This window comes from Talaromyces rugulosus, chromosome III (assembly GCF_013368755.1).
Source record: "Talaromyces rugulosus chromosome III, complete sequence".
NCBI lineage: Eukaryota > Fungi > Ascomycota > Eurotiomycetes > Eurotiales > Trichocomaceae > Talaromyces > Talaromyces rugulosus.
In genome coordinates this window covers 783,421-802,707 of record NC_049563.1, presented here as the reverse complement: position 1 = coordinate 802,707, position 19,287 = coordinate 783,421, and the positions used below count along the sequence as shown (strand labels likewise).

Here is a 19,287-nt window from a genome sequence, read left to right as displayed (position 1 = left end):
AGGGTATAACTGTTATATGAGCGCTGTAACGGAACTTCAAAACACCCAAACCAAAAATGGCGCAAATATTCTCAGCAAAATGAAAAGAGATAACCAAAACTATCACGATTTCCAACCTTTCTTCTTCTCTGCACGAAGAGCCGGTATTGTGCCATCTTTGTCCTGGCGTCTTGCGATTTCAACAACGACAAACCGCACAAAGTCTGGCAGAATCCAGTAACTGCTGTGGGCGCTTAGCATGTTGAGATATTGAATATTCAGTGGTCCGCCACCGCCAGAGAGATAGTAATCAATCTGGCCGTTGTCGTTCAGCAGCAGCATTCGAGTTTCGGCAATCTCTTCACGGTTAAAGTCGTGTGTCTCGAGTTCAACATTGGATGGTAGTTTGCTAACCGCAGCAGGGCGAGAGGGCGTCTTTGATCCTATCCCCTTGTTGGCTGAACTCCACCGGAACACGCTGCCCAGGGAAGAGAAAAATGAAGAAGATGAGCTAGGCACAGACGCGGGTTTTAGAGACTCGGCCAGCTCGCTGCTCACGGCTGCGTTCAGTCGGTAGGTAATAGCTAGTTTTTTTTGGGTCAGTATATTACAGAAGATAAAGGAAGAATAGAAGACTCACGATCAGTAGTGTGCATAATATTATACAGGTTGTCAACTGCCACGCAACCGTATTTCTTTGCCTCTCCAGCAACGCCTCGTTGCATATCTTCCCCTTCTCTGCCTGGCTTGTTCCTACCTCGTCGCGGAAGAAGATTTGCTGACAATAGTTAGTATTTAGGTTTCGGAAAAAAATAATGAAAACCTCACCTTTGTTGAGCAGCAAGAAAAGACCGGCAGGGCTACCACAGAGAAAGACATTCTTCGAATCAAACTCAAAAAAGTCCATGTGCAACTCGTCTCGATGAAAATCAATGTCAGGAAGCTTGGTTGGCTGGTTACTCAGAACATCTAGAGCCATAATGCTTCCAAGCGAGTGGGCGACCAAGTGGACTCTTCCGTGCTCATGGAACCCAGGATTATTCAAACACCAAAGCCGATACACCCTGTTGGCCTCCTTCACGAGCGCTCGTACCATTTTGTCTTTGTGGTGAGAGAGATAGTACGGAATATCTAGCATGACATCACTGATGAGCGAACGGACTGCTGGTATCGTATCAGCCGTGATATCTTTGAGCGTGTACTGGTTGGCGGTTGGGTCGTCATCAACGCTCAAAGGATCAGCTTCAGCATCGTCAAGCGAAAGCGTGGACCGCCAATTAATAGGAAGCGCCATAATGCCTCCATGGTCCTGTCGTATATGGGGCCAGATTTCTTCATTGTTTAGCTCCATGTTCACGGACCTTCGGAAACTGTTTATGGCGTGAGTAAAATGGAAGCTCTCCATCCTCTCCGATAACTTCTGACCAATACCGTGAATGACAAAAATCAAATCCGATGGATTCGGGCGGGACTCCTCTATAGCACATGCATAACATATTTGGCCCCCTCTAGCATTCCTCATCTGAGGTCGCATGATATAGTGCCTCATGTCGATGTTTGTTTGTTTGGTAGGATGAAGCTCATCCCACTGTTTTCTATCAAACCCACGAACAACTGGGATGCCGATTTGGCGGCCCTTTCGAATCGGGCTGAGCGGTCGACGATTTCTCGAAACAGAAGGAAGCAGGCTTGGTCGGAGAATTTGGGCGTCTTTGCCGTCAACGAAGATGACACTCGACTGCTTGAAAGGGTTCGTCTCTGGCTCGTTGTCCGACCCGCTTGCAGATACATTCTGTGCAAATGAAAAGTTCTTTTTATCTTCCTTGGCAGTATCATTTGAAGCATTTGGGAGAGAACCCCCGTCCTGCATCGTACTAGGCCGGCTTGTAGCTGTGCTTGCAGCCGTGATATCATCTTCCCACAACTTATACATGACTTTCGTTTCGGCCTCGGCTCCATTTTCGACACAGCTGTTCAGCTCATCTTGCCAAGTCTCTGTCCAAGCACGCATGTAGTGGTAGCCTTTCTCCAGTTCATTTGCGAGCCGTGGCTCGATAGGGAGCATCGTGTTTTTGTAGAACCAGGTAGCGCGAAGAACGTCTGATATGTCATGTAGAGGGCTCCAATAAATCGGTTTCATCTAGGTCCAGTCAGATACGAGTTGTAACTAAATGCTATATTAAGAAATACCTTTAGTCCCGGAAGTTCCACCAAATGAAGACGCGACACCCCAACGGGTATCTTATATTCTGCAGAATCATTTTCAGTGTCTTCTCCTGCAGCCTCAGTGTCCTGGGCCAAATGAGCATCGCCAGCAAGATTTGTGTCGGTATCTTTAAAGTCACGAGCTGACGCTTCAAATCGAGCGCTGTTACGTTCTGTTCCGTCTCCCAAAGTAGATTCTGAAGGTGATTTCGACCGTCTCGATGAAGATCTAGCGAATGGAGACCCACTGATGTGATTGCCAGCAGGCTGTCCCTCATGAGAAGTAGAAAAGTCAAATCCTTCGTCTTCTGCGCCCGGAGAAGAAGCACTTGTGCGCTTTGCAGACTTGATGCGCCTCCCTAGGGGCGAGATATCCCTCTTCTTGAGAGACGCTGATTTCCCCAAACTCCTTTGGCCGGTTGTGCTTAAACTTTGTCCCCTTTCTCTTTGGTCATTGATCGCAATGTCCTCTGAAGTTCTCGCCGCAAGGCTGGGTCCCGAAACAGATGTGGCATTTTCCAGAGATTGCTTCCCGCGAAGAATCAAAGTAGATATTCTAGACCCCTGGAGCGATTCGCTAGCTTCTTGTTGAGGCCTTGCATTTCGGGAGGCCTCCAGCGCTCTCCACGTCTGCTCTAATGTAATATTGTCTCGCGCGGAAAATGGCTGAGGCACAGAGGCCGCATTCGAGGTCGCCGAGTTCGTCGGAGCAGGCAAGGGCGTGAGGGGATCATCGATAGGAAGAGACGACGTGTAGAAGAACTGGGCGTGGACTTGGGGAGGCGTAGAGGACGACCGTAGAGCGACCAGATCTTGTTTCGGAGTTGCGCGAAGGCAGGTCGCGCCGTACGTGTGCACCGGACCGGACATTTTGGTGTTTGTCAATGATAAGAGATGCTAGCGTCGCTATGTTTTTGTTTCATCCATGGTGTTAACGATAGCGGTGTGGTAGGAGTTTAGCTACCACTGGCAGGTATCCGGATCAGAGCCAACAAAGGCCATACTTGGAGACTGAATGGAGATATATCAGACCTACCCAGTCAAAGTCGATAGCCAGGCTGTAAAGCTAAAAGTATACAATGCACTGAGTGTAAAGATGAAAGAGAAAGAGAGCAAGGCGGAAGGTTCGCGGTGAGGCTTGGCATGTGATCTGCTCGATGACGTAACTGGGCTAATTGGCCGCTGCCTACAAGTGTTTATTTTCTACAATTTATATTCTATTATTATATTATTATAGATATATTTTACACCGCATCGCATTATTTCATTCATCTGCCTATTCACTAACTACTCCAGGCACACATTGTGAGGAGACAAAAAGAGACAATAGCTCCGCCAGCATACACAATTTAGAGCATCGTTGCAGGGCAACGCGCCATGGGCTGGAATAGGAGTTGAGACATAGGAAACAAAGAAAAAAAAGAAGAAGAAAATAGTATGAATCGTACAAAAAAAGATAAAACGAATTTTCGATTGCGATTGCAGATGCGGTGAATGGGAAGATGGTTGAAGATGAGAGTGGCCGTTCGACTTGATCGCCCATGGGGATCATGGTGGGAGTAGCAAGATATCCTGTGCTTTGCAATGAATGCTGTGCAATACCCTGAGTCAAGGACGGACAGGCTTCAATTCTTAGCCGCTGTGATAACCACGGCGAGGCATGGTGGGAACAGGGCTCTGAGGCTCAAAGGTTGCCTTGTCGACTTTTTTGATTTTCTTGGACTCTTCGACAATCTCGACGACCAAGCGACGCATTTCGAGAAAGACGGCCATAAACTCAGTCGGCGCTCCAAGCATCTCGAGAACTGGAAAGACATCGTGGAAGAGCTTGAGAATAGCGCTGTCGGGCCAGCAGAAGTTGCGGACGTTCAGCTGGTTGACGACACTGCCCCAGGCATCCAGAGTAGATTTCAACAGCACTGGATCCAAGCCATACTTGCCCGGGAACTCAAGGGTGCGCACGTTGTGGATGACGATGTCGTACTGAGTCTTCAGGTCGAACTGGAACTCGGGGACCGTGGGGCGATTCTTGGCCTTCCAGAACTCGACAAAGCGTCTGAGAGAATCAGTGCCAACGAAGCGGTTGTAGTGCAGCTGTACGAGGAGGTACTCGTTGGCAGCCACGCACATGAAGAGCTCGAGCTTGGAGTAGATCTCAGCCTGAGTCTGACGCGCCACATGGATGGGGACGTTGGGCTTCATCACGATGCCATGGACGAGCTCAGTTCTCTGGTCCTTGGCGTTGTTCTCAAGGGAGCGACGGATGGAGTTTCTCTGTAGGCTGGTTAGCTATATTTGTGTGCTTGTGGAGGGGAAAATTTCTGGGGGTTTGTTTACCACACGCGTGCCCACGGATCCCACCTTGGAAACCATTTTCTGCAAAGGCGACTGTTTCCAGTCCTTTTTCTTGCCAAGATAGCCTTCGGGGCCGTACAGAGTCTTCTTCTTCGGCTGGCCGCTGTGGTGATAAGGATCGACAGGGTCAAAGGGGACGTGGTCGCCGTGGCTTGGGAGAAGAGGCTCAGAGTCACCGTAGGAAGAGGCGGTGGAAGGCTGGACGACGGGTTGTTTACGGCGCGTGAAAGTGGGGAGGCGCAGGGCGGCCACCTGCGAGACGAGCTGCTCTTCTCTCTCCACCGCCTGCTGCTCCAGTTCTTCCTCGGACAGCACTGTCTCCTCTGCTGCCGGCTGTCCTTCGTCTGGTGTCTTGCTTGGCATCCAGAACCTAGCCTCGGTATCCAGGACGGGGTTGTGGCGAGTTCCATCTGCAACAGCTGCCTTTCCTTTCACGCTGCCACTCATCGGTGCCAGTGGTCCTGTAGGCTCGCTGGCCCAGGTCCTCTCGTTCGCTTCTCCAGTCCAGCTACGCTCCTGGGGACCAAAATAGCTCTCGTCGTCTACCTCGTGAAGGGGCGCTGCCTCGCTGCAAACAGTAGAAGCTGGCCAAGGGTGGTGCTGGTCGTAAACAGAGGAGCATGGCCTGACTTGATATTTGGATCTACAGTGCCGAGTTAGTCTGGAAGCCCTCCCATGAGTTTCTCACATACTGACCGTTCATTCAGAGCTACTGTACTAGCATTGAAATTACGCGAAGGGGAGAGGTCAAGCGGCGCTGGCCGTTTCTTAAGCACACGCTGTGGTCTGAGAGGCTCAGGCATCAGAGAGTCAACAACGCCTCGTGCAAGACGACCCAAGGAGAAGGTAGACCTAGGTGATGAGGGAACCAGAGATGCAATACTGTCATCACAAGCACTCTCTTGTCCGTCCTTGGCCTCATGGTTGTATCTTTTTGCCAGGAGGAGGGGGTAGTCGTCCTCGGGGTCTGGATAATGCTGTTCCTCGCGTTGATCGGTCGGTTGATCTGCCATTTTGGAGACAGGGCTCAAGGAACAGTTTTTCCAACCTCCAAAAGGGGGGGCCACGCCGGCCAGAGAGTTTTTTGTGCTTTCAAAAACGCAGGATGTTCTGTGAATGGATAAAAGAAAGTGTAGAAGGTGAAATGACAGTGAAATTTGGATGCACTGGTGATGGAGGCAGACCACACAGTGAAGAGTGAAGAGGGGTGAATGTGAGTGATGGGCCACGAGGGAAAAAGGAGAAGAGACAGAGAAGCTGACGTGGATTAGATTGTGATTGCCCATGGCCTATCGCCACGACGATGGCACACAACATAACAGACCGCATCTGTAACAACACATGTTGTTGTGATCATCATCGTCGTGAGCACAGAGTCTGTTTATATAAAGGCATACACTGTAGCATGTCGGCTTAGGGCCCGCTTCTTAGCAGATACAGTTGAGAAAAGCAATCCTAATTCATCATTGCATGTCTAGTGATTATAGCCAAAGATCAAATGCAGTTATACTCCTAATAATGATGCAGATCCTAGGTCTTCTCAGGTCACGTGCCAGCATGTGCCAGCCAGCACTCTGTTTCACAGCAGTCTCCAGTCCAGTAAACCAGTTTAAAAAACAAAATCTGAAACAGCCAGCCACAGGCTAAACTTGTACCAAATTCCAGACCAAATAATAAATAATGTGACCTGGATTCTCTATAGATGCCGAGTCTGCAACCCGTGATCCACTTGCCGACATCTTAACCGTGGTGGAGCGGAGCGCCAAAGCGGTAGTTTTCCAGCTTCCCCCCCCGCACAACTTCCCCCCAGCATCATCTGAGTCGCTCTGACCCAGCCTCGAATCCGCCGAGATGCGCGCCAAATGAGCCCTTGTGCGTCGCTAACCGAAAATCCGACCCAGTCTTGTTTAAGCTGTTGGCTCTGCAAATCTGCCGTCTTTCTTCTCCGTCGGCCGATGGCGCAATGACAGCCGCGATGATTCGGGGTATTAATGGCCTCGCTGGCCCCCGGCTATCTCGATGTTTTTCTTTTTCTCTGTATATCATGAGCTTTTCTTTTGGCTGACGCTGTGTTCTTGTACTCTATTTTGTATTTCATCATCGGTCGAAAAGAAAGCTTGAGCTCTCCCGCAATGTCGCCACCCGATAACAGGTATGACATCGTCATCGTGGGCGCAGGCCCCGTCGGCATTCTGCTTTCTCTGTGTCTCTCGCGCTGGGGGTACAAGGTCAAGCACATCGACAACAGACCCGTGCCCACTGCCACTGGTCGCGCGGATGGCATCCAGCCACGATCCATAGAGATCCTGCGGAACCTGGGGCTGAAGCGCGCCTTGATGGCCAACGAGCCGGCCAAGGTGTTTGATGTCGCCTTCTGGGACCCTCAGCCTGGCGGTAACGGCATCCACAGGACTGGGAACTGGCCGAGCTGTCCGCGCTTCATTGACACCCGATTCCCCTTTACGGCGCTGGTGCACCAGGGCAAAATCGAAAAGATGTTTTTGGATGAGATTGAAAAGGCGGGGACGTTTATTCAGCGTCCCTGGACCATTGTCGATTTCAAAAACAGCGGCCGCGACGAGGCGTACCCCGTCGAGGTCAGTCTCAAGTGTCTCGATACCAATGTGATCGAGAACGTGCGCGCCAAGTACCTCTTCAGCGGAGAAGGTGCCCGGAGCTTTGTCCGGGAAAAACTCGGCATTGGCATGTCGTACAAGGACCAGATTTCTTTTGTCTGGGGCGTGATGGATGGTGTTGTTCGCACCGATTTCCCCGACATTCAGACAAAATGCACAATCCACTCAGACAGCGGCTCAATTATGGTGATTCCCCGAGAGGAAAACATGGTGCGGCTGTATGTGCAAATTGCTTCATCCACCGATTCCGATTGGAGCCCGAGAAAGACTGCTACTGCCGAGGAAGTACAGGAGATCGCCAAAAAGATTCTTCAGCCGTATAGTATCGAATGGGACCGCGTCGAGTGGTATTCGGTATACCCTATCGGACAGGGAATCGCGGAAAAGTACACCCTTGACCATCGTGTCTTTATGGGTGGAGATGCCTGCCACACGCATAGCGTACGTATTTCCAATACACTATCTCTATAGATACTAATTTATTTTGTGCAGCCAAAAGCCGGTCAGGGAATGAACACTGCCTTCCACGACGCCCTCAATCTTGCCTGGAAGCTGCATGCGGTAGAGAGCGGTTTTGCAAACCGATCTATTTTGGAGTCATATGAGCTCGAACGAAAACAGATTGCCGAGAACCTGTTGAGCTTCGATAACAAATACGCTGCACTTTTTTCAAAGCGGCCCCCAACAGCAGAAGAGGTTGGCAACGCAAAGTCAGGTCACAGCGACGGCGAAGAAGACGACTTTGTCAAGACTTTCAAGTCATCTTGCGAGTTTACAAGTGGTTACGGAGTTGCATACGAGCCCAATGTCTTCAACTGGAGTTCCAGCCACCCAGCAAAATCGCCCCTGTTTGGCATTGATGGCGTCAAGCTTACGCCTGGACGCGTTTTTACTCCAACCAGCGTCACGCGCCTCTCTGATGCAAACTTTGTCCACCTGGAACAAGAAGTCCCCGCCAACGGAGCATTCCGCATCTTTGTCTTTGCCGGTTCGCCATCAAGGAACAAGGTGGCCATTGAAGACTTTGCACAGAACCTTGAAAAGGAAAACTCTTTCCTGTCTGTCTACCGCCGACCAGACCTGGGCCATGTATCCTACTTTGAGCGACACAACCCTCACTCGAAACTATTCACGATCAACGTCATCTTCGCTTCGCCGAAGAATGCAGTAGAGGTATCATCCTTGCCCCAGGTGATCAAAGACTATCACCATCACATATACGCCGACGATATCCCCGATGTACGCGTACCACACGCCAAATTTCCTGCTCATGAAAAGTTGGGTTTTGATCCTGAAAAGGGCGGTGTTGTGGTTGTGCGCCCTGACAGCCATGTTGCCTGTATCGTGCAGCTTGTTGAAGGCAGTGGTACTGTTGATGCTCTGAATGAGTATTTTAACAGTTTCTCTACGAATGAACTCGGCCAAGCGTCGTCGAGTCGACTGTGATGAGTTTTTTGTTGTTGTTGTTGTTGTTGTTGTTGTTGTTGTATAATGTCATGTATATATCACGATAGCGTTTATAAATGAATATTGGAATGTTATATCTAAGGCCTAGCCCGTTGCAACTCAAACCACTGATACCTACACTAGCCTAGTTGCTTTATTTTCTGGGTTGTAAATGGACCCCGACGATGGAGGAAAGAAGGGGAGGCATTGGCTCAGCTTATGATCTGGCTTACTGCAGGCATCGGGAACACCAGCTACCCAACTCTATCAGGCTGTGCTGATGGTCATGTTCCGCCAACCCTTCTTTATTTGCCATGATTGGCATACTTTTATGACTTATTATGTGGGAAAAATCAAGAATAATGCAGAACTAGCATTTCCCCCTATCTGAAATTCAGCATGCCTCTCGCTCTCCACGAAAAAAAGAGACCGTGACTCTGCCAGTTGGTGTCAAAGTCGAAAGTAGATCACTACAAGAGAAACAGGCTTCATGCCAAACTCGACAAATACACAAAGATGAGAATCGGTGTACTTTATTCCTACAGACTAAACATAAAAATTAGAGAAACCGGACGTTGTAGATATTGATAAATCTCGACAAGAACAAGATCATGTAAGCTTAACTATTAACGGCTATAACTACCGCTCATTCAACCCTCTCAGTTAGGAACAGCAAGTGTTCTTCTCGTAACCTCTAGTTAAATTCAACCCGACAACCTCCAAGCCTTTCCTGTTTTCTCCTTCAAAGTTTGAAAAACTTGGCTCTGGGGTATCATAAGGCCCGCCCATCCATCCATATCAATCATCGAAACCAATTGTCCGGCAAACTTCCAACCATCTTCCTGGGGGGCAGGCAGAAAAACACCAGATCCCGAGTCGCCTTTGGCACATACATCATCCCTAAAAGGGACGTCAAGTGGTAATATTGCAAGAAACTTGGCTCGTACGACGTCAGAGGCCGTTCCACGCTCAAACAACAGGACTTCTGATGAACCTATCTGTCCTACTGTGCCACCTGTTGTCGCTCCATCCTGGTAAACAATGTCTCCCGCTTGGGGATCAATATTGTCCACAATACCGCGGTCTCCGGGGAAAAAATGATTTTTCGGTACGGTTGTGCAAGACGCTCAGGTCGACATCATACAATTCATCATTTTCCCCTATCCAATGGTCGTCAAGATGAATCAATGTAAAATCAGACCCCCACCCTTGCTGGTTTGATCCGATATGGCCGTATTCCGCATACCCGCAGGCTTCGTTCCGTCGTTTCAGCAGTACCTCAATGTCTTTGGGGTGAGAGTCCACTGCCCGCTGCAATTGAGTTAATATATCAAGTCCTCCGGGTGTGATGACACGCTGCCCAGCTATTTTGAACGGGACAGCGTGGTGTGCCGTCAAGGCGTAGACTTTGTGTTCGTCTACGCCACATGGGGACAGGAACACCCCAACCGAGCCCTTTGATTCCTCTCCCATAAGGGAGATGGACTGTCCGGGATAAATATTACCATCTTGTCGAACAACACGGCGGATACGGTTTTGCCGAAGGTCGTACATTCGCTCTTTAAGGGCTAACTCGGTAATGCCTGTGGGCGCTAGGAGTTTCTGGGCCTCTGACAAACTATCCCCTGTATGACAAAGCTTGCTCTCCCTAATCATGGCAAGATCCGCCAGAGAAGTTACTGAATTCTCAAGACTGGTGGTATCATCAGCATCCACGTAGAGGCAGAGACAGTCTACTGATAATCGTTCCCACCCAAACTTGCAACGGGTGGCCGCGACAGCCCTCGCGGTGCCATTGCCGCGCAAGAAGTCCGAAATGTACGGAAGGTCTTCATCCAGAGACTGGACTGGTTGGCTTTGGGATGGTCCAAGGACTTTCGGCAATGACACTCCCCCTATGTGGGTGACAACCCTTGGCGGCGGTTGATCAAGACGCGCCACGAGGTCGCTGTAAGCGATCTTTGGGAGATCAACTAAGCTAAATGGAACAGTCAGCACTCACTGTAAATTATCGAACTGAATCGCACCAAACATACCTCTGATTATACCCTTCAGGGCCATCAAAGAGAGCCAAGGTTTCCCATAGATTAGGCTCATTCGCTGACTCACTGCGAAGCCTCTTTCTACCCCAGCGCAATTGATTGGGAAAGGTTCTAAGGGCCCAACACAGCAGCGTAGTGAGTGCCTCTGTGTATACTTCAGGCTGATTCTGACTCTGGGCTTGATTCCCACGGCCCGAGTGGTTCTATCACTCTCCCATCTTGCAAATTCGCTTCTTTTCCTTCTGCCAAAGCTCGCAAAGCGTCGAGAATGACCTGGGGATCGGGGGATGTTAATACCGTCTTGACTTTCTTCGAAAACTCGCGGAATACATTCGGCTGGTCCATTTTGAGGCGTTTTCAGCTCAGTGTGGTGTCAAGGGGGAACTTAGATCTAAGGAGGCCAGCAAACAACAAACAAGCAAGGCAGAAGATGATGAATAATTATTCACAGAATCGGTAGGTGATGTAGCCAGATATATAACAACCACCCTTTTGCTATGCTCCTTTCTCGACTGGTGATTTCCTGTCATTCGCTTTGTTCGAACGCCAAAGCCAGCTTGAAAAGGAAACGGGAGGCATAAAGCCGTTTTAAATTTAGATCTCAAATAAATATGCGGATTCATGGTCACACATGCTAATGCTGAACTCTGAGACGTCATTCTTTATCGTTTGGATAATGGTGTATATGTGTATATCAATGAAGTCAACGGGGCACGCGGCAAGCGGCAGGCGCAGGCGTTAAACCTTTGCCGGCAATCGACACCGACCCCGCATCATCAGACCACCCACCAGAGCCATCATCACCAAGTCACCAAGCAAAACAAAACAACCAAAATGCTCTCCTTGGTACTAACAGCCGACCTGCAAGGGTGAGGCCGTGTACCAGTCTGATAATTCCAATTCCATTGCTGACGTCGTCCCCCAGTGTGACCGAGCTGCGGCCGCAGGACACCGAGGAAGACCCGTACTATTACACCTTCAAGGTCCTCTGCAGTTCGTGCAGGGAGGTGCATCCGAATTGGATTAGCTTTACGCGTTATGTAAGGCTCCTTTTTTTTATATATATTGCCATTATTGTCTTGGTTTGGAGGTGAAAATGTGACAAGACCGTGGCAATCACATAAATCGATATATCAACACATTCATCTCTTCAGATATTCAAGACAATAATCTAACAGCAACCAGGAAAAGCACGAAATCCCCGGAAGTCGCGGCGAAGCCAATTTCGTATGGAAATGCAAGGTCTGCGGGGTTCGTTACTCTATTTCCCTGTTCGTACGTTCTTTCTAACTTCCAGTAGAAAACACACTCTGCAAGCATTTCTGCGGGCCCAAACGCCTACGAGGCGACGGATAATGCCAAGGCAAAGACCCAGAAGATTGTCGAGTTTGATTGTCGCGGGCTCGAATTTACAGAGTTTAAACCGGATGTAAGTGTTTCTTCGAGGTGCCCTTTAGACTCGAGAAAATGGCAAAAGAACTTGTTCAGCCTGTCTAAGCTTTCCTTTCTTTTCATTTGGGAAAATCACCAAGTCGTGCTGACTGTTTAATCAGGGCGAATGGGCAGCCAAAGGTGCGGAAAGCTCAACTGTCTTTACAGAAATAGACCTGACCGAGGGCGACTGGTACGACTACGATGAAAAGGCTAGTGAAGAGGTGAGCATCAAGGAGATGACCTGGGATATCAAGAACGTGAAGTAAAAGAAAATGAGAGCAAATGTGCCGTGAGAGCTTGTATTTTAGTAGTAATGGAATTTCTTGCATGAGGAATGAATTTTATCAATTCTGTATTTGCTATGAAGTAATATTATTTATTTTGATGAAGCAAAATGTGGTGTGGCAGTATAGGCCCCACTTTCAAGGCGGTGTAGTGTGTAACACATTCTATTGGCCAAAAGCTCTTCCCACCGCGGAGACCTTCAATCTTCAATCTGCGCGACAAGAACAAATTCACGCATTCATCTTTCTCAGCTCCCAAGACCGCGATTTTCCGACTCGCCATTGCCTTTACTTCGAAGGTCGCCACTAGCCAGCCTGTCCTTCAGCTTTTATCTTTTTTTTTGAAAGTTTCTTTTCGTGCTATAACAATGAATGTATGTGATGGATTCTGTGCCTCCGCTTGAAGCTTGCCTATTCTCTTCCCCCTCGACATGAAGACTTCTCTCCGGGCTTTCTCTCTCCGGGCTTTAATATCAACCTGCTAACTGACTTTTTATAGTTCCAACCAGTCAACCCGCGTCCCTTTCTGCAGGCCAAGTACGAAACCCTCTTCGCGCAAAGAGCTGAAAAAACCCCACGCTAATAATCTGTTTCCTTTCAGAGTCGGCTCCGCCTTCGTGATCCGCCTTAAATGGGGCCAGACCGAGTATCGAGGAACCCTCGAGAGCATAGATTCCTATATGAATGTATTGCTGCGGGACACGGAAGAGTTTATCGACGGCAAGAACACGGGCAATCTGGGATTAGTGCTGATCAGGTGTGTTTTTCTTCTCTTTTCTCTAACTGGGTGTGGGGGTTATTAGACCAAATGCTGACTCTGACTCCAGATGCAATAACATTTTGTGGATGGGTGGTGCGGATGGTGTTGAAATGACGGATTTGGGATTGAAATAAATCCTGTGTTTTTTTTTCCCTTTTTTCCTCTCGATTTTTTTATATTTCCACTCGACCTTCGATTCTCGGCTCTCTCTCTCTCCGTTGCTCTGAATTATCACATATAACGATTCTATTACCATTTCGCCCATTCCCACTGCTGGAACTTTGTCGAGTTGAGAAAAAGGGACAAACAAGGACAAAAAAAAAAGGGCGCATACCTACTAGATATTACTGGGACTGCAGGCGTTTTGGGCGTATGAGTGACGATTTTTATTTTATTTTTTGAACAATGAGAATGTTGAATATAAATTCCTCCAATAAACCCAGTACTCAGTGTGTACTCTATCAGGTGATAATCGATATCAGGCGGCGGCAAAGCGACTCCGTTTTCCTTCACACCACTGCTGCTCAACTTGACAGCCTTAAGATAGAAGGCTACATGCATCCAGGCACCAATGAAAAGGCTAAAGACTGACCGATGTTCAGTGTCAAGCACGCCACTCGAGGCAGTCCTCTGTTGTGGCTTCCCACGTGCCCACTTGATATCAACCTGACGAAACAATACGAATCATCGCTGTATCACTCGCAACGACAGTGTGAAAAACCAGGCACGCCAATGGCCATTATATCGCCCTCGCACTACGTGATACTAACTAGTTGAGCTTAAAACATACTGACCAATTCTCACTTGGGGGGCTTTGGTGCATTAGCATCGAGTCCATACAGCCTTGATTTTTGGACACTGTTGGCTTTGTCTCATGGTTAATGGATTACTATTCCTCTAGACTACCGATTAACAAGTATTATTGCTTGAAAACCAGAACAAAACGCCAGCGCTATGCAGCCATGTACCCATGCATTAAGGTTATCAATGACCGTATTCGCCAGGAGCTTTCAAGCTCGACTCACTAGACCCAGCCCCCGACGTTGTTGTTGTTGTTGTTGTTGTTGTTGTCTTTTGCGTGCAGGGATCCCACGAGGTTACAAACACCATATTGGCCGGCGAACCGCCTTTCGTCGTGCCCACTATAGAAGAATCCAGCGCTCTCTTTGGCGACGGCTTAAACCACGACGGCAGACCGCGCCGTGAGTTTTCCTGTTCACCGCTCAACCCACGCCATATCGATTTGAAAAAGGACATCATAGACCCAGAGCCTGGCAGTGCTCGAAACACCTTGGGCAGCGACGGGAGGCCCATGACGAGGAACCCTGCGGCGATTTCGGCCGCCATCCAGAGTACCAGATCGGAACGGATGTAGATAAAGTCAGCTCCGTCGAATTCTTTGAACAGGTAATAGAGGCGCACGGTAGCAGCAGCCATGGCGCTGCAGTGGGTTAGCTTTTTTTTTTTTATAAAAGAGAGAGAGACATACAAAAACCCAACAACAAACAGCAACGACATGCCGACTTTCTGCTTACGCGTCACATGCAAGTCCCAAATGATCTTTTGCGGAAACAGCAAAATAATCACATCAGACACCAGGTTAATAAACCCAGACGCCTTTGCATGATCCTGCATATTGACAGAGCAATACCCGCCCTCGAATACCGGATTCCAGATCTTTTCGCGCGGTGTACACCGAAAAATCTCACAAAAGGTGCAGACAATATAAAAAATAACATTCGCCCAGATCAGGGCTTGCAGTGTCCAGAACTTTGCATTACGTTGTTTCATCGGGACGAAGAGCCGGAGCCAGCTCAGCAGAATGGCGACTTTGAGGAGCATAACGCAGAGGCCGTACAGAATCGTCATGATGTGCGTCGACTATTACAACAACAAAAAAAAATCAGTCTGGCGGAACAGATTCCATGGTATCACTGATGAATCCTCACGTATACTATACTGGACAGTGTCTGTAGCGGGAGATTCCACACGTGGACATGGTAGTATTTACTATCCATCATGTATGTTTCGTACAAAAAGCCAGCATAAAGGCCCTATCGCGCACAGCATTAGACAGATCTTTTTTTAACTCGCCGATGGACGTCGACCATACCGATGTCGCAAAAAACAACCCTGCAACTCTGTAAGCATTATTATCTTCATTGATGTGCAGAAGAAACCGACTTACCATCTTCAACATAGACTCTTCGAGCAATAAACGTCGATGCCAGTCGCACGCAAAACGCGATCCCCGCGGCCACTCCACACACGATAATCACAGCAACCGCCAGTCCTCCATCGCCGCCGGGGTGCGCAAAGTCCGGAGTGGCGTTGAGAGGAGGTTTCAGGGCCGGCGTATCCCACACGTCAGAACCCAGTTCCAAAGCCATTTCCTCTGCAAAAAGCCTCTGCAGGTGTCGAGGTGTAAACAAAGGAACTGGTCATCAATCTGGTGGTTGGGGCTGAGAAACAAGAGGGGGGGCTATTCTTAGAAGCGCAAAGCGCTGGCGGCGCAGGCTGACCTGCAGACTAGTATTTAGGACACCCAATAAGATCCCGTATAAATATTATTATTATTATTAATGCATATAATTGACCTAGATGTTGCTTTCGATTATGAGCTAACCCCCATATAGATTATATTATGTGACAGTGTCGAAGTTCTGTTACTTTTGGTTCCAAGAAATACGAAACATAAATCTTTCTGTCTTTACTCTTTCTGTCTTTACTCTTTCTGTCTTTACTCTTTCTGTCTTTACTCTTTCTGTCTTTACTCTTTCTGTCTTTACTCTATCTGTATCTTTTCATCCATCCCTATCCGTATCCCATGCCTCAACAGAAGATACCCTCGCTCAAAACATATTTTGACGAGATAGAGGAGACCAATGGTGACGATGAATGCAAGGCTTGGTTAAATAGAGTTTTTGACTTAAAAGCTGAATTAGCAAATTTTGTTGCTACGCATCGAGCAGGAGGAGGAAGTGGAAAGTATATCTGTTTTCTTAAGGGTTCCTTCAACTTCAGCTTTCGCTTCAGCTTCAACGATGGAGGGCCGGACGCCATTATTCGGTTCCCAAAACCAGGACACACGGCTACAGCTTATAGGGACGAAAAGGTTACGAACGAGGTTCAGGTTATGGAATATCTTCGTCAACACACAAATATTCCTATTCCTTCTATTCACAGCTGGGGCTTACTTGCCGAGAGCCCACAACAACTCGGTCCATTTATCATCATGGATTATGTTGAAGGAGTACTTTTATCAACCATCTTAAAGCAACCAGATCAAGAAGACGTGATTCTAAATCCAGACATTGACAACACAATATTAGATAAGATCTATGGTCAAATCGCCTCTTACATGCTTCAACTTCTCGTCTTACGTTTCCTCGCATCGGAGCCATCTCAAAGGACCACGCTTCAGGTACATGGTATGTTGCAGGACGACCTCTAACATACAATATGAACGAGTTGGCGACTGTTGCTGGCTACCCTGATAGTCAATTTCCTATCGCACCATTTGACCGCACAAGCGATTATCTGAGATCAATCGCAAACGAGCACCTGACTCACCTTTGGACCTAGCGCAACCTCGCTGATGGTCCGGAAATCGCGCAGGCGCGGTTCATTGCCCGTCATCGGTTCGCACAGCTTATCTCAAAGTACTACTATGCTGAGGATGGTGGTGGTGGTGGTGGGCCATTTATACCATTCTGCGACGACATGCGACCGTCAAACATGCTTGTAAACCCGGAAACACTCTGTATTACCGCTGTACTCGATTTTGAGTTTACGAATGCTATGCCGGCCGAGTTCACGTACGACCCGCCTTGGTGGTTGCTGCTGTCTGGACCCGAAATGTGGCTTGAACGCTGCTGCTCCATGGATGAATTTTTGGCGCTCTATGAGCCTAGAATGGCCCAGTTTCTGCAAGCGTTAGAACAGGTCGAAAAGGAAGCAGCATCAGAGTGCAACAAGCAATCCAATGGGTCACCACCTCTTTCTACTCGGATGCGCTACTCGTGGAGGACTGGGCGTTTCTGGTTCGATTATGCAGCAAGAAAGAGCTTCGACGTGGACATGATCTATTGGGCTGCACTACACAATGGCGGCGCGGGTGTTGAATTGCTTGACGACAAGACACGTACAGAGATGGAGTCATTTACGCAGACAAAGATGGAGCAGCTGAAGGTATATAAAGAGGAGTGTACAGCTCGTTTTTCTTCCGAGAGGTAGGTCTTGTTTTGTTTGTTTCCTCGATCATCAAAATCAAACATAAGTGGCTTGCATCTGGTACGGCCATGTATACCGAAGAAGATTAAAGATTCAAGTGTTTGTGACGAGAGTGCAAGGTGGTGCCTGGCATGGTCACGTGGTCGTATTGTTTATGTTAGTCCTATTGTGGTTAGAGTCTTGGCGCTGCTCTTTTTCATTGCTTCAGAGTTCTGAAGAATCCAGTGGACAATAATAATATTATTGTTGATTATATTTCAGATAACAATAAATTGTATGTTCATTGGAAGAGCTTCACCGTCTAAATAATACCATAGTTGGTTTAGTCAGTGGCGCCTTTGTCATACTGTTGGTATGCTAAGAATAGTACGAGGCTGTGAAAGTCCGCTCATAACAATTAATAATCTTCGCTACATTATTCGATTCCTTCGATGCCATGTCAGATTCATCCTCGGTAGTAATGGCAGTCATACTCTTCTTTTTTGAGAACAAAACTCGAGTCATCGTCGGCGCCTTACGAGTCTGTCCTACACACTGATGTCACACTGCGCCACCAAACAGGAAATAAAAACAAAATAAACCGGAGAAATAATAAGAAATTAATCGATATTTTTTTAATATATTTTTGTATAAAAAAATTAAAAAAACCTGTTGACGCCTCTGACGAGACTGCCTGCACAATGAGGTAGGTGGATGGCCCTTGAATTGCTCATTGGCTCTTATCAACTTTATCAGTTTGTTACCACTTACTACTGTATTTAATGGTGGATAAGCGGCGAATGTTATTATTAGAACAACCGCACTGTATCATGTATGACTGTTTCAGCCATTTCTCCTTGTGGGATTTTCGGAGTGCCTTAGTACCAGTCAAACAGAGTTGACGCTTGAGAGACTGATTCTGAGACACCAAAATGCCGTGTGGAGGGGCGCAAACCTGTCACATCCAGCCGATTTTTGCGCGCTGCTTAATTAGGAGGATCGCCGCCCCTCGCGGTGGTGATCAGATCAGAAGGCCACCCTGAAGAACCACGGGTGGTGGCTGAGCCAAATCGAATGCTTACATTCTGGAGTGTTTTGTCGTATATCCATCCCGTCTACTTTTCTCTTCCGCCAACCTCTCCCGACGACAATGTGACCGTCTCCTCCGCTCGTTCTGCACTCCCACCCTCGCTACTGCTACTACTCCTACTAATACTACATCGACTCTCGTTTGACAAACTCAACAGCCTTTCGCTTTGTCAAGCCTGTCTCCTTTTGCCGGCCCACAGTCGCTACAGCTCACTGTTCACCGTCGCCGCGGGGTAGCCATCACTCTGATCTCGCTCGACTTGTACGTCTTATGCTGCAGATCATCTCGATGCCGTCTATTAACACTAGTCACAGTTTTGATTGAAAAAAAAAAAAAAAAAAGAGCAAGAGAAATGTCCAAATTCATCGAAATCCTCGATGAAGGCGACGGCGCGTCGCTGGCCCAGCGCAAGATGTCCGAGTCCGACGTCAAGCTTGAAGACGTCTTGGCCGACCACGAAGCCACCGTCAACCGCTCGCGCTCTTCGACTCAGTCGTCTAGCAAAAGCCAGCACTTACCCTCACTACCATGGGCTCGCGATGCCTCGGAGCTGCCCACTTCGTCGTCCTCGTCCTCATCCTCATCGTCGTCGTCGTCGCCGACGTCGCCTCAGCCAAAGGTCAAGCGATTGCGGAAATTCACACTGACGGGTGGTTTCTCATCACGTTAAAAAGAAGAAGAAAAAGTTATGCTTCCTTTTCTCGCCTCGCCCTCTGATGCTCCCGGATGAGCAGCATGTCATGGACTGGACTGGGGGAGTTAAAATACGCGGTGCGGCGCACTCGGCCATATAGACGACTACTCCTTTCTGCAATCTGGTTTACGAAAATAACGCTTTACGACT

At 48.3% G+C, this 19,287-nt stretch overlaps 7 protein-coding genes across 7 annotated transcripts; 3 read left to right on the top strand and 4 right to left on the bottom strand.

Annotated features, from left to right (window-relative positions):
* Positions 1 to 102: 102 nt before the first annotated feature.
* Positions 103 to 3,054, bottom strand: TRUGW13939_05136 (uncharacterized protein; the record flags this gene model as incomplete). The annotated part of the gene is made up of 4 exons (XM_035488301.1): positions 103 to 563; positions 620 to 757; positions 808 to 2,119; positions 2,170 to 3,054. The coding sequence occupies 4 exons, from the start codon at positions 3,052 to 3,054 to the stop codon at positions 103 to 105; spliced, it is 2,796 nt and encodes a 931-aa protein (XP_035344194.1).
* A 762-nt stretch (positions 3,055 to 3,816) lies between these two features.
* TRUGW13939_05135 (uncharacterized protein) lies at positions 3,817 to 5,552 on the bottom strand (the record flags this gene model as incomplete). The annotated part of the gene is made up of 3 exons (XM_035488300.1): positions 3,817 to 4,458; positions 4,522 to 5,182; positions 5,236 to 5,552. 3 exons carry the CDS (start codon positions 5,550 to 5,552, stop codon positions 3,817 to 3,819), a joined length of 1,620 nt encoding a protein of 539 aa, XP_035344193.1.
* Positions 5,553 to 6,671: 1,119 nt separating this feature from the next.
* Positions 6,672 to 13,275, top strand: TRUGW13939_05133 (uncharacterized protein; the record flags this gene model as incomplete). Its single annotated transcript, XM_035488298.1, has 8 exons — positions 6,672 to 7,616; positions 7,668 to 8,617; positions 11,367 to 11,703; positions 11,849 to 11,914; positions 11,964 to 12,092; positions 12,217 to 12,359; positions 12,881 to 13,138; positions 13,209 to 13,275. The coding sequence occupies 8 exons, from the start codon at positions 6,672 to 6,674 to the stop codon at positions 13,273 to 13,275; spliced, it is 2,895 nt and encodes a 964-aa protein (XP_035344191.1).
* TRUGW13939_05134 (uncharacterized protein) lies at positions 9,326 to 11,008 on the bottom strand (the record flags this gene model as incomplete). Its single annotated transcript, XM_035488299.1, has 4 exons — positions 9,326 to 9,672; positions 9,734 to 10,599; positions 10,658 to 10,774; positions 10,836 to 11,008. The coding sequence occupies 4 exons, from the start codon at positions 11,006 to 11,008 to the stop codon at positions 9,326 to 9,328; spliced, it is 1,503 nt and encodes a 500-aa protein (XP_035344192.1).
* Positions 13,276 to 14,125: 850 nt separating the features above from the next.
* Positions 14,126 to 15,531, bottom strand: TRUGW13939_05132 (uncharacterized protein; the record flags this gene model as incomplete). The annotated part of the gene is made up of 5 exons (XM_035488297.1): positions 14,126 to 14,582; positions 14,631 to 15,022; positions 15,091 to 15,195; positions 15,255 to 15,274; positions 15,330 to 15,531. 5 exons carry the CDS (start codon positions 15,529 to 15,531, stop codon positions 14,126 to 14,128), a joined length of 1,176 nt encoding a protein of 391 aa, XP_035344190.1.
* A 437-nt stretch (positions 15,532 to 15,968) lies between these two features.
* On the top strand, positions 15,969 to 17,377 carry TRUGW13939_05131 (uncharacterized protein; the record flags this gene model as incomplete). The annotated part of the gene is made up of 2 exons (XM_035488296.1): positions 15,969 to 16,565; positions 16,727 to 17,377. 2 exons carry the CDS (start codon positions 15,969 to 15,971, stop codon positions 17,375 to 17,377), a joined length of 1,248 nt encoding a protein of 415 aa, XP_035344189.1.
* Positions 17,378 to 18,795: 1,418 nt separating this feature from the next.
* TRUGW13939_05130 (uncharacterized protein) lies at positions 18,796 to 19,113 on the top strand (the record flags this gene model as incomplete). The annotated part of the gene is made up of 1 exon (XM_035488295.1): positions 18,796 to 19,113. The coding sequence occupies one exon, from the start codon at positions 18,796 to 18,798 to the stop codon at positions 19,111 to 19,113; it is 318 nt and encodes a 105-aa protein (XP_035344188.1).
* Positions 19,114 to 19,287: the final 174 nt, after the last annotated feature.